This window comes from Schistocerca cancellata, chromosome 1 (genome assembly GCF_023864275.1).
Source record: "Schistocerca cancellata isolate TAMUIC-IGC-003103 chromosome 1, iqSchCanc2.1, whole genome shotgun sequence".
NCBI classification, from domain to species: domain Eukaryota; kingdom Metazoa; phylum Arthropoda; class Insecta; order Orthoptera; family Acrididae; genus Schistocerca; species Schistocerca cancellata.
The window spans coordinates 900,341,467-900,356,273 of record NC_064626.1 but is presented as its reverse complement, the minus strand read 5'-3'; the positions used below and the strand labels follow the sequence as shown (position 1 = coordinate 900,356,273).

The 14,807-nt window shown below is 44.4% G+C and overlaps 1 protein-coding gene across 1 annotated transcript in view; it reads left to right on the top strand.

The window, feature by feature from the left end:
* Nucleotides 1–2,965: 2,965 nt before the first annotated feature.
* Nucleotides 2,966–14,807, top strand: part of LOC126112715 (uncharacterized) — a 159,323-nt gene continuing 147,481 nt past the window's right edge. The window contains exon 1 of the mRNA XM_049915013.1: nucleotides 2,966–2,986. Within this exon, the coding sequence (XP_049770970.1) occupies nucleotides 2,966–2,986 (21 nt within the window). The remainder of the gene's footprint in view (nucleotides 2,987–14,807) is intronic.

The window sequence follows — 14,807 nt, the reverse complement described above, 5'->3', positions numbered from 1 at the left end:
TGTGTGATGTCCTTAGGTTAGTTAGGTTTAAGTAGTTCTAAGCTCTAGGGGACTGATGACCTCAGAAGTTCAAGTCCCATAGTGCTCAGAGCCATTTGAACCATTTGATTTACTTTCTTGTGCGAAGAATGGCAGTTGACTGTTAACTAATGACACGTGTGAAGACATCCACATGAGTACTAAAAGAAATCCATTTCGGTTACTCGATAAATCATACAATTCCAAAGGCTGTAAATTCAACTGAGTACCGAGTGATTAAGGATTACAGTTACGAATAACTCAAATTGGAACGATTCACACAGACAAAGTTGTGGATACAGCAAACCAAAGACTACAATTTATTGGTAGAATGCTTGGGAAGTGCAGAAGTTCGCTTGACCGTCCTCTTCTGGAGTACTGCTGTGCGGTGTGGGATCCGCATCACTTACAACTGACGAAGGACATCGAAAAAGTTCAAAGAAGGACAGCTCGTTTTGTATCATAGCGAAATAGGGGACAGAGTGCCACGGACATGGTATGCGAATTGGGGTGGCAACCATTAAGGCGGGATCTTCTCCTGAAATTTTAATCACCAACTTTCTCCTTCAATTGCGAAAATATTCTCTTGGTGCCCGCCCACATACGGAGAAATGATCACCATGATAAAATATGAGGAATCAGAGCTCCCCCAGAAAGACTCAAATGCTACTTTTTCCCGCGTGCAATTCTGGAGTGGAACGGCAGACAAATAGCCTAAAGGTGCTTCGATGAACCCTCTGCCAGGCACGTAATTGTGGATTGCAATGTAATCATGTAGTTGTAGATGAATTTGTCGAGCTGTCAAATAACAATGTAAATATAGCGAGTCAGGCTAACGAAAATTACAGAAAACTGCTGAAGTGTATACATAAAAAAAAAGCGATTCAGCTCGACAGATTACGACGATATGTAATGCCTGAGCCTGGTAACAATGAATTAAGTGATATTTTTTTAATTTGAAGGTGGCTCGTCAATGAGCTGACACTAGTAACCAGTAAAGGAATTTTAGCGATATTGACCTACGATTTCTATGCTCACATTCTGATCTTGCTTCCTCTTTTTCTGTAGGTATGTTCCTACGGTTCATCATTTCCGTGAGTTTATATTAAGCTTGGTTTATAGTTAATTCGTGGTCGTTAGCTGGGTCTGGACCTTGTAAATATCCGGTTCGTATCACGTTGGCTAGATACATTTTCATCACGTGTTTAGCTTGTCCAGTGAGAATGAGAAAGGGGATGGAGTACAGTTGCTAGTCAGAACCTGTGCGCCCTTGTCTTTGTTTTTAACCAGAATCTTTGCACAATATTTCGTGCAACGAGACTGTGTGACATTGCTGATAGTAATGCGTCCACTGAAGTGCGGCCCGTTTCAATGCTATTAGGAAGGAGTTGGCTACACGGTTCACTCATTCCGTCCCACATTAACCAGAAAAACAGTATACTTTATAAGCAGTCGTCTCTATTAAACTGAGCCTCTTAAAACACAAGAATCACCAGCTTCCAACGGGCGCGGAGGACGAAATTTGTAAGTATGCAAGCGATAAGACTTTCGTTTCTTTCGCAGTGAACAATGCTTTATTTTCAACAGACTGACAATGATAACTGCATAAATTTACGAATCCAAGGCATTCCATCGAAATCCTCTTGCGCGTCCCAAATGAATCGTGTCATTTTCCGCCACGCTCGAACGCTCACTACGTTGCCCAGCGCCATTTCGATGAACTTCAAAGGTGTGCGATGATACCCTGTTCAACACACTAGGTATTTCTTCTTTGATAGCATTTAAAGCTCCTTAGGTTATCTGATGGAGTAAAAAATGGTTCAAATGGTTCTGAGCACTATGGGACTTAACATCTGTGGTCATCAGTCGCCTAGAACTCAGAACTACTTAAACCTAACTAACCTAAGGACATCACACACATCCATGCCCGAGGCAGGATTCGAACCTGCGACCGTAGCAGTCGCGCGGTTCCGGACTGATCTCCTAGAACCGCTAGACCACCGTGGCCGGCTCCTTCCTAACAAGGGAACCTCCCCATCGTACCCTCCTCAGATTTAGTTATAAGTTGGCACAGTGGACAGGCCTTGAAAAACTGAACACAGATCAATGGAGAAAACAGGAAGAAGTTGTGTGGAACTATGAAAAAAATAAGCAAAATATACAAACTGAGTAGTCCATGCGCAAGATAAGCAACACCAAGGATAGTGTGAGCTCCGGAGCGCCGTGGTCGCGTGGTTAGCGTGAGCAGCTGCGGAACGAGAGATCCTTGGTTCAAGTCTTCCCTCGAGTGAGCAGTTTAATTTTTTATTTTCAGACAGTCATCACCACACGTACTGTTTATCAACACAAATGTAGGAAATAATCTTACAAATGTTGGACAAACGTTCGATCCCTTAAGGAACTTTCCCATGCCTTACAGTTTGGAAAATATTCATTGACATTGTTATTGAAGTCGCGAGCTATATTTGCTGGATTCATATTGCCCACGGAATGCATCCCACGTATTTAATGCACTCTCGTTCAAAGTAGCGAACAGTGAACTGCCAGCCGGGGAGCCTCGTTAGCAGGAATACTCTCTCTTCCGTGCGCTGTAGTCGACTGACGTCATGTGTTTCGATGTTTGTTTAGGTGTAGCGTCATCATACTACGGCGCAGTTACCTCGCATCGGACAGATAATAATTGTCTGAAAATAAAGAATTAAACTTTTCACTCGAGGGAAGATTTGAACCAAGGACCTCTCGTTCCGCAGCTGCTCACGCTAACCACGGCGCTCCCGAGCTCACACTATCCTTGATGTTGTTTATTTTGCGCATGGACTACTCAGTTTGTATATTTTGTTTATTTTTTTCATAGTTCCACACAACTTCTTCCTGTTCTCTCCATTGATCTGTGTTTTTCAAGGCCTATCCACTGTGCCAACTTATAACTAAATCTGAGGGGGGTGCGATGGGGATGTTCCCTTGTAAGGTAAGCTACTTCCCGTCTGTACCAATCTGTCTGGCGACGAGATATTAAGTCGTAACAAAGAGAGAAAACGGGATGCGGGCTGGATGATACGGTGTCACAATACTGTAAGAGGATTGAGAATGGATTTCGATACGCGGTTGGAATTAGCAACAGCTGTCCGACTGTCGAAATGAGCGTCCCCGGCGAATCCCCGAGCAGCTGCAAAGCACGGAGCGCAGTGACACAGACACGCCAGGTCTAGACGATCGTGGCGCTGGGTTCATTACCATGTGACGGGACTGCCGCTACCTTCCGCTTCCAAATAAAGGCCGGCCTTGACGGCGATGGCCATAACCGCAAGACGGGCGGGTTTTTTGTGTCTGGTCTGCCTCTTTCCTGTGTGTGTGTGTGTGTGTGTGTGTGTGTGAGGGGGGGAGGGGGGGGGGGGAAGCGCAGGGCGCAGTCATCCGACGGCCGCTGTGTACGCACAGCTGCGCCGCACGCAACGCACTGCAGCCCTCGTCGCAAGCTATCCATCCCGTAGTAGCACCAGGCCTTCTGGGATGCAAGCAACTTGCTTCAGAAACTCCACGCCGATCTCAAGCGATTATCGCTGGCTGTTTTCTGGTGGCAATGAGTCGTTGTAATGTTATCCACACCTGCGAATTCTGTCACACAGTCGCAATATTATATTCACTTCGGATATCGGACATCAGTCTACACCTTTGTGTACACATATACTCCACGAACCACCGCACCGTGTTTGGCGGAGAGTACTTCATGCACCATTGTCATTCCCCTCTTTCCTGTTGCATTCGCAAATGGTGCGAGGAAGAAAACGACACACTGCTATTTTGCATCTGTATACGCTAGATATTCGATTTTGCCAGCATGGTCATTTCGCAAAGAGTAATATGTTGATCGGCTCCTTTACGAATATACGCTCTCGTAATTTCAAAAGGATACACTCTGTGATGCACAACGCCATTCTTACGGCGTCTCGCACTATACAGAGTTGGCAATAATTCCGTGACGCTCTATGTCTACAATCGGTGACGAAACCCGCTACTCTTCTTCCGATATTTTCAATCATCTGCCCTACTATCTACGCTCAATTCGGACACGGAAGGATCGTGGGCACAAACCCAGAGGAACCACATGTAAATTACATACATGTATTTAACAATAAATTAAAATATATCTGTAAGTTACAATAAGCAATACACAATATCACAGCTTGCACAATTTACAACAAATTCAAACATCACTGTCGTTGCAGATGCAACGGGAGCGTAGCCTTGACAATTAGAGATGGGCAAACTCGTTCATCCTTGGGAACCGTTCATTTTTACTCGTTCACCGTTCATTTGTGCTTGGTATACGGTTCTTATGAAAAATTGAAAAGTAGTAGCATAGGTGCTTTGATGTTGGATGGCACCAAGAAAGGGCACTTGCTCCGCCCTGGAGTACAGAGTTTTTATTCATAACAAAATTCTCACACAATTGTAATTTTCGTGATTGTGCAAAACCTCTCGTTTAGCCAACTGTAGCGTTATGTGGCTGATCGCAGTGAAATAATATAAGGTGGAGAACGAAAAACCGGCCCCGAGTACAATTCGCTCGCCAATTACGCACGATTTGTTGACCGCTACGAGCTGAACAGATAAACATGTAATAATTAGGCAGAGAAGAAATAACAAATGAGCTAATGCAAACAACAACTTCAAAACAATAGATGACGATTGGTGGAGGACAATGAGTAGTCTAGTACACGGGGCCGATTTTTCGTGCGCCACCCTGTACCACTGAAATAATATTGTAGAAGTTATCATATTCTTTTTACAAAATGTGACACCATGCACTTTATTATGGAACGCGGACTTGATTCGGCTGTAAGTCGGTCTGCCTTCCATAACAATGAACATGCTCTTTTACCTTGGCTCAAAGAAAGACGGAAAATAGCCACTCGTGTGTGCCGTGCCGACTTCCTTTGCATGTGTAATAAAAATATCTTGCCTTTTTACAAGTATTTCTTCTGCTGTTTATCGAAATAGTGAAGTAAGCTGATATGCTGTTTTGTTACGTGAAAAGATGTATGTATTACATACCACGTATTTCATGTAATGCTGAATAGAATACGAAAAGTACCAGAAGTTCAGAGTTCAAAAAAGGTTTGAAACAGATCCAGAATGGGCGTGCGCAGGGAACGAAACGAAAAACAACTCGATACTGAACTAACTAGGAGCAGTCGTCAGTGGAACTGCAAGGAGTGGCCACGCAAAGAAGGACGAGTCCGGCCGAGGGAGACCGAGACCGAGGCTGGAACGAGACCGGCCGACGTGCCGTTGCGGGAACGAGACCGACCGTTTCCCGTTCCCGGGAACTGTAAGTAGAAAGCCGCGACCGAGACCGACGGAAAGGGGCCGAGGCTGGAACTAGAGAGTTATCTGCGTTCAGCTCTGGGCCGAACAAAAGTGCCTGTTCAAATGGTTCAAATGGCTCTGAGCACTATGGGACTCAACTGCTGTGGTCATAAGTCCCCTAGAACTTAGAACTACTTAAACTTAACTAACCTAAGGACAGCACACAACACCCAGCCATCACGAGGCAGAGAAAATCCCTGACCCCGCCGGGAATCGAACCCGGGAACCCGGGCGTGGGAAGCGAGAACGCTACCGCACGACCACGAGATGCGGGCATAGTGCCTGTTCTGCAGCGCATAGCTCTATCGCGTTTTTTATGTTGTCTCGTCATCGGCTTTTCCTGGTCATAAAACACACGACGCGATAAACTTTATCTTTCTCTTTACTCAACGAGTCTTCGGTATTGCATCGTAATAAAACACATGATGACTTATCTTTTCTCTTCTTAGTTCAATGATCGTTAGCCGACTCGCCGCCTTATCTATGTGGAATTCAAGACATGTGCCCTAAAATCACGATTTAAGTATGATAGTCTTGTTGTGGACAAGCAGAGATTCTGCACAGAGCTGCTCGGTCATTATACTTACTCCCTAACTCTCAAGCTGCTTGGAAATGCCAGGATTCGAAAAGTAGCACGTGTTTGTTGCATTAAACGTGAAAATTTGGTCTGAATGATTTTATGCTTTCAGTTGTGTTCTCTAACATAAATAAAACGGATTTCAATTACGGGGATGACACAGTCCACGAAGAAGTCATAAATGACCCTGAACCGTCGGAAAAGAATGTGTCCGAAGCTCCATGAGTAAACAGAAAACGAGACGGGCATCTGCTTGAGCACGACCCAGCTATCCCTGTCATCACTCACGTGGCCCTGTATATACATTAGCATACGTAGTCCCTCATGTGCACACGTAGGACTTCCTTGTTTGTTTTAACACAACGTTTCCGGTACTGTCATTAAGATTCCCTCATTATACAGTGTTTAATATTCAGAGAGATGACAGGAATGTCTGATACTGATAAGCATGGGCTCTAAAATGCACTTAAGAGGTATGAGCACTACTACATCTCCGTTACTGTGAAACATACGTCTTCTATTGCAAGCTCTTTGTTTTCCATATTTTGAGAGTGGGAGGTGGTAGTAAACATGTGTTCTGAAGTGCATACCTCAAGAGCAATCTTCGCTGCTACGAAACACATCTCTTCTACTGAAGAAGTGCTCATACCTTTTAAGATACGCACTTTGTTTTGGTCTATACTATACCTCTCAAAATATGGAAAGCAAAAAGCTTGCAGTAGAAGAGATTTGTTTCACAGTATCGAGAATGAACAAGTGCCCGTATGTCTCAAGGTAGCATCTGAGAGCCAATGTTCACTACATCTTTTTGTTTAGTGATGAGTCCTTTCATATCATGAACATTGACCAGTTCTCCTTGGACACCTGTATGAAGGCGAACGAAGCAGATTAAGCAATTCCGTTACTGACAAAAATAACGGACGAAGGCAGAAGAAGAGGTGATGGAAAACGTAGAATCGCAACAGAAAGTTAAGTAATTCTGAAAATGAGAAATTTGTTGACATCGAAAATAAATGGGTTATAAAGTCTTCACTGAAGGTGTTTGTTTGGAATTTGGAGTTGTACGGAAATAAAACTGGACGATAAACGGTTCAGAGAAGAACGGAACAATAGCTTTCCGAATGAGGTCGTACAGAATAATGTTGAAGATTAGATGAACAGACAGGGTAACTAATGATGAGGTACTGAATCGAACTAGGGAGAAAAGAAACTTACAACATAACTCGACGAAAAGAAGGGATCGGTTGATAGGACACGTTTTAGGGCATCAAGGAATCAAGTCTAAATTTGATAATGGAAGGAACTGTGGAGGAGTAAAAATTGTAGAGGGGAGACTAGACTACCGTATGAAGGTTCAAACTGATATAGGTTGTAATAGTTACGCCGAGTAGCATAATACTGCTTCGTACTGAAGAAGACAACAATACAGATTATATGGAATACATAATGTATAAGTGTTTGAGACTGGAGCTACCGGGAGGAAAATGACCACGACAGGTATGAAATTCTCTTCAATAACGTGATTGCCGGCCGCAGTGGTCTAGCGGTTCTGGTGCTGCAGTCCGGAACCGCGGGACTGCTACGGTCGCAGGTTCGAATCCTGCCTCGGGCATGGGTGTGTGTGATGTCCTTAGGTTAGTTAGGTTTAAGTAGTTCTAAGTTCTAGGGGACTTACGACCTAAGATGTTGAGTCCCATAGTGCTCAGAGCCATAGTGCTCAGAGGCAATAACGTGATCTCCGGAGGCAGCAATATCTCATCTGCACAACGTTTCGATACCCTCCCAACATTATTTGCGGCCGAAAAACGATACGAAGTATGAATGCCCGCCCCTCGAAACAGTTTAGTTTCCACTCTATTTTTCGGAACCAACGAGAGTTAGTGAAAGTTGTGCAGCACGGCATAAGGATCAGTAGGGTAGGAGAAAAAAAATGGGTCGAATCTGTATTAGCTACTTACTGTTCCGAAGACGCTGTGCAACGACAGCATGTACGGAGCGTGCTCCCGCTGTTCGTTAGGAGAGCTCTCGGCTAGATTTGACGCACAGCAAATCCTACCACGCAGTGGACTACATCGGCTGAGTAACGTTCACACAACGGGCGACAGTTTGTGTACGATATAAGACTGGTTGCAGCCACGGCCCGGTAAGCCGCTTGCTATAGGGCGGAAGCGGGCGCGCGTGCTTGTTTAGCCCGCGTCTGGTTAGCGGGAGCAGCAGCAGCAGCAGCAGCAGCTCAGCGGGATTGAAACCCTGCAACAGAGGGGGGGGTAAGGCGATACAGGGGGCTGGCCGGCCCAGAGAGCAAGGGCTGCAACTCGAGCAGGCGCGCCGCAGCTGCGCGGCCACCTCACAAGTGAACTGCGCACCGCCTCATCTCAACAAAAGGGACCCCTCGTGTCGCCACAAACTCTGCCCACATTGACACAAGCGCAGTGGCTACATTATTTACCTCGTGAACGCGTCTTCCCACATATCCAACCCGTTATGCCAGTCTGAATGGTGACATACGCAGAGCCAGCGTTCGGTTCTGGAGGGTAAGGTGGCTCTTCTCTCTCTCTCTCTCTCTCTCTCTCTCTCTCTCTCTAGCCAAATATAACTTTCAGTCACCCTCACTACTGTTGACCATCATTTTAATTACAATAAAAGAAATGAAATGAAATAATCGTATGGCATTGTTGGCCGGAAGGCCCCATGCGGGGTAGTTCGGCCGCCGTATTGCAAGTCCTTTTTAGCTGACGCCACTTCGGCGACTTGCGAGTCAATGATGGTGAAATGATGATGAAAGACACACACAACACCCAGTCATCACGAGGCAGAGAAAATCTCTGACCCCGCCGGGAATCGAACCCGGGACCCCGTGCGCGGGAACGCTACGGCAAGACCACGAGCTGCTTACAATAAAAATAAAATGGCTTAAAATAGTAATATTTTGTTCGAATTAGTACGTAGTATAATTCATATTCCGTTTTCGAACATAATGAATTACCTTGAAGAAAACAAGTTATTGATTAACAGTTAGCACGGATTCAAGAAAAATCGTTCTTGTGAAACACAACTAGCTCCCTACTCTCACGAAGTAATGAGTGCTATAGGGAGGCGTTGTCAAATTTATTCCATATTTTTAGATTTCCAGAAGGCTTTCGTCACTGTCTTCTAATCAAACAGCGTGCCTATGGAGTAGCGTCTCAGTTGTGCGACTGGACTCCTGAGTTCCTGTCGGGTAGGTCGCAGTTCGTAGTAGTTGACGGGAAGTCATCCAGTAAACCAGAAGTAATATCTGGTGTTCCCTGTGGAAGTGTTATAGTCCTTCTGCTATTCCTGATCTACATAAACGACATAGGAGACAATCTGAGCAGTCACTTAGATTGTTTGCAGATAGTGCTATCATTTACCTTCTTGTAAAGTCATCATATGATCAAAACAAATTGCAAAAAGCTTTAGACAAGACGTCCGTATTCTGAAAAAAAGTAGCAATTGACTCTAAATAACGAAAAGTGTGAAAATATCCACATGATTACTAAAAGAAATCCGCTAAATTTCGGTTACACGATAAATCACACAAATCTACAGACTGTAAATTCAACTAATTGCTTATGGATTACAATAACGAATAATTCAATTGGAACGATCATACAGATAATGTTGTGGGTACAGCAAACCAAAGACTGCGATTTACAGAACAGTTAGAAAATGCAACAGATCGAATAAACAGACTGCGTGCACCACGCTTGTTCGCCCTCTTCTGGAGTTTTGCTGTGCGGTGTGGGATCCGTATCAGGTGGGACTGACGGATGACATCGAAAAAGTACAAAGAAGTGTAGCTCGTTTAGTATTATCGCGAAAAAGGGGACAGGGTGCAAAGGACACGATGCGTGAATTACAGTAGCAGTCATTAAAAGAAAGGAGTTTTTCGTTGCGGCAGAATCTTTTCGTGAAATTTCAATCACCAACTTCGTCCGAATGCGAAAATATTCTGTTTAACTCCCATCTGCATAGCGAGAAATGATAATCGTGATAAAATAAGAGAAATCAGAGCTCGCACAGAAAGATTTTAAGAGCTCGTTTTTCCCGCGCGCTGTTAGAGTGGTACAGTAGAGAGAGAGCTTGAAAGTGGTTCGATGAACCCTCTGCCATGCGCTTAACTGTGAAATCCGGAGTAATCATGTGCATGTAGAAGCAGTTGTAGATTTAGATGATAGTTTTACCGAAACTTCCAAAAAAACTTCATTTCAGTGAAAAATTTCATTTGAAAAGCATTTCTCTGAAAATTGAAGTCGAACATGTCTCCTGTTACTGATTTAAGAATGACGATAGCAACAAACTCTCACAACTTTAATAAAGTTATAATTTACACGGTATAATATCGAATTGTGAAATCAACGTTCTCAGTGTTACACAAGCACTTGCGACTGTGGAAACCATTCTGAGGAATATGGATTGCGAGCGTGTGAAGGGGAGGAATGCTGGATTTTTAGCCTACGTTTGTTTCTCAGCTGAAGGTCTTCCCCATTCTGCCTGGTCTTATTCAAGTTCATGCGGTATGCAGGGCTTTAGCTGTGGACTCACGAACCGTGTCGGGCGGGTGTACTGTTGGCAGTAGGTTCGGTCAACATATGAATAGGAGCGCCGGCTAAGCTGTAGGCTCATCCACGTGTTCTGGCACTTGGTAAGTATAAAAGTTTTTAGTAAAATATTCTTCGAGAAGGAAGAGGGGGAGGGGGCGGAATGGACATCCTCCCTCCACCAATCTCTGCACAGGGGCCACTGTGTTGTGCACGACTGTTGGCAATGTTTTGCGTTAAACTTTTAAGAAGCAAAATACCAACATACACTGAAGTCACAAAAGTCATGAAATACCTGCTAACTTCGTGTCGGATCTCCTTTTGCCCAACGTAGTGCAGCAGTTCGACGTGGCATGGACTCGACAATTCGTTGGAAGTCCCCAGCAGAAATATTTAGCCATACCGCCTCTACAACCGTCCATACATTGTGAAAGTGTTCCCGGTGCAGGATTTTGTGCACGAACGAACCTCTAGATTACGTCCCACAAATGGTTCAAATGGCTATATCTGAGGTCATCAGTCCCCTAGGCTTAGGAAAAAATTGTTCAAATGGCTCTGAGCACTATGGGACTTAATGTCTGAGGTCATCAGTCCCCTAGAACTTAGAACTACTTAAACCTAACTAACCTAAGGACGTCACACACAACAATGCCCGAGGCAGGATTCGAACCTGCGACCGTAGCGGTCGCGCGGTTCCAGACTGTAGCGCCTAGAAGCGCTCGGCCACTCCGGCCGGCCTAGACTTAGATCTACTGAAACCTAATTAACTTAAGGACATCACACACACATCCATGCCCGAGGCAGGATTCGAACCTGCGACCGTAGCAGCAGCGCGGTTCAGTTGCCTTGTTGACAACATGGGTCCATGGTTTCGCGCAGTCTGCGTCACGCTCGAACCCTACCATCATCTCTTACCATATGAAATTGGGACTCTTCTGACCGGCTCTCGGTTTTCCAGGCGCCGAAGGTGCAACCAATTTGGTCATGACCCTAGGAGAGCCGGTCACGTCGGTCGTCTGCTGCCATAGTCCATTAACGCCAAATTTCTAACGGATACGGTCGTCGTACGCCTCACACTGATTTTTGCGATTATTTCACGCAGTGTTGCTTGTCTGTTGACACTGACCACTACGCAAACGCCACTGCTCTAGGTCGTTCAAATGCAGGCTGTTGTCCATTGAGGTGTCCGTGGAGAGAGCTAATGTCTGAAATTTGGTATTCTCGGGTCACTCTTGACACTGTGAATCTCGGAATACTGACTTCCCTAACGATTTCCGAAAGGCAACTTCCCATGTCTAGCTCCAACTACTATTCCGCATTCAAAGCATGTTAACTCCCGTCGTGGGGCCATAATCACGGGAGAAACCTTTTCGCATAAATCACATGAGTACAAATGACATCGCCGGCTGCGGTGGTCTAGCGGTTCTAGGCGCTCAGTCCGAACCCGCGCGACCGCTACGGTCGCAGGTTCGAATCCTGCCTCGGGCATGGATGTGTGTGATGTCCTTAGGTTAGTTAGGTTTAAGTAGTTCTAAGTTCTAGGGGACTTATGACCACAGATGTTGAGTCCCATAGTGCTCAGAGCCATTTGAACCATTTTTTACAAATGACAGCTTCGCCAAAGCAATACCCTTTTATCCCTTGTGTACGCGATACTACCGCTATCTGTACATGTGAATATCGCTGTCCAATGACTTGTCACCTCGGTGCAAATTTCTTCTCAATTACTCTCGAATGTAAGAAAAGTTTCATTTTTAATCAAATCCAGCTGCTTTAGCATCTCTCTATATACAAAAATATTACTAACGTTGGCAGTACAGCAAAATACTAGCCCTTTCTGCACCGGACTGTCAGTAATCTTTGTATTCAACTGTATTGGAAGGATTTGATGTTACCCGGTAGGTAGGTAATTAAGTCCTGTCTACTATGCCACTTGTGTTATTGGATGCAGTGTTTCTACTGCTTCTTACCATTTAAAGCGAAAGAATTCAGTCCCTTTGAAAACACACGGTGACAAGCCTGATCATGTATTTCGTTAGCATCACGCCTTTCAGTCGCCAGATCACACGATACTATACCGACGAGAGGCATGAACACTTGTGAATCTGTGATTACTGCCAATTCGCTACAGTAATGGCAGCTAACGTATTACACGAAACGGGGATAAAATTACGAGCTAAATTATGTTCGTTTGTGTGTACTGAAAATCACGGCATGTCTGAAATTGGCTACGAGCGAAACATGGGAAATGGAGATCACTGCCTCACTGTGACGGAAACTATTAGCGCAAATGAGAAGCGAAATTGTTGTCAAATGTTTCAAACAAGTGAAGGGGGCAACGTAAGCAGATACACCGTGCCTGTGAGGTTTAATAGAAATTTGCGCTAAAACTTGCGTTTCTACAGCTGAAACGTTTCAAATAAGCTTAACGCTAATGAGTCGCTTGAAACGATTTCGAAACTATTTCTCGAGCTTACTAACTACCACGGAAAAATGTTTCAAACATGATGTAGTCTCAGTACAACCGGGACACGTTTTCTAGAAAAATGATGGTCGGCGACAGTTAAGTGACTCACACTAGAACTCATTAATGAGATAAAATGAAATGCCGCCATGTCGCCAGTTACGTCTACACTGCCTGAGCGCATTCTATATTCTTGTCTGCATGATGGGATTTTTCTATCGCTGAAATACCTACAGAAGGAACTTATGTTGGTTACAGATAAATCATTAGACACCTGTTACTACTGGAAGAGTAGCGATTCCACAAATGGTGATTTTCCACTTAGGTCAAGAACAGGCATTACTTTGAACGTTTTCTGAAACAGTTGCCATTTGTTATATTCCTTCAGCGTAATTAGTTCAAATGGTTCAAATGGCTCTGAGCACTATGGGACTCAACTTCTGAGGTCATTAGTCCCCTAGAACTTAGAACTAGTTAAACCTAACTAACCTAAGGACATCACACACATCCATGCCCAAGGCAGCTGAACCTGCGACCGTAGCGGTCTCGCGGTTCCAGACTGCAGCGTCTAGAACCGCACGGTCACTTCGGCCGGCTCAGCGTAATTAAAACGATATATCTGAAAAGAGGCAAAACGATCTGTACAGATAGATTCATTCGGTGTATCCTACTCGCTGAGAAGGATTAGTATAGTCCGATTAAAATTACTTGACCGTTAACGTCTGTCACTTACGCTCACTGTTGGCACGTCGGCTTTCGCTCGGTCAAAGGCGACATGAGAACACGGCAGTCACTTTACAAATGGTGAAAGGGTGATCGTGTAACACGGGGCAACTTTGGAAGTGGCTGCCGCGAGGAATGGTGGGAACGTAAGAGACTCCGCACACACCTGATTTTAAGTGACTAGTGACAGCTGCGGCAGATGGAGTGTTTTGTAGCCCTGAATTTACACTGATGTCCTAACCATTGCTGTGCAATGTATCCGACAAAACGACGGCCAACAATCTGCGACAGAACTATTAATCAAGCTCGTTGTTTAAATCAGACCTCTAAGAGCAAACAAAAGACGGAAAATTTTTAGTTTCAGCACTAAAGGCGAACTGTAACTTCTTGCTTTCAATGTTTGTCTGAAACTACCTTCATACTGGTTATACGAGCTGAAGCGATATCAACCGATGAGCAGTCCAGCTCGGCACTCGGTTACGGGTTATAGAGTACACACGCAAATTCCAAATTCCAAATGAAAAAAAAAGATAGGTGGAAAAAGTAAGAGCAAATTTAAAAAAATAATCCAGTGATGAAAATGGTGCGACAAAAGATAAAAAATCATTTAAACCAATTAATTGAAAACAATAATCAGAGTTAATTTGACATCAAAAATTTATATCACCTCACCTCACAATATTCGAACCTTGACATTCTGCACATCAGAAATGTAACTTATCCATTGCTCTACGAAATCACTTATGGATTCACATATAGAACAAGTTGCAAAAATGATTTGCTGTTTTCAGAAATGTCGTGTGAAGCTTACCTACAGTAGGCCAATCTCTATTATTATAATAATGGAATATGTGACGCCGAATCACGTCTTGTGTGAAAGGATCCAGTATTTTTTGCTAGTGCTGTGTATGAAACGTGAGGATGAAACACGAAATAAAGGGGCCAGACCCCGGGACTCGGGATCCGAGCATATTAAGAACAAAAGCCTTAAGAGGAACTGAAAGTGAACTGACCATCTGTTGTGGTATTTTGGCAATGGCGAATAGTTGGGACGTCACGCTGAGTGCTCTGACTGGAGGAAGACAGCTCCAAC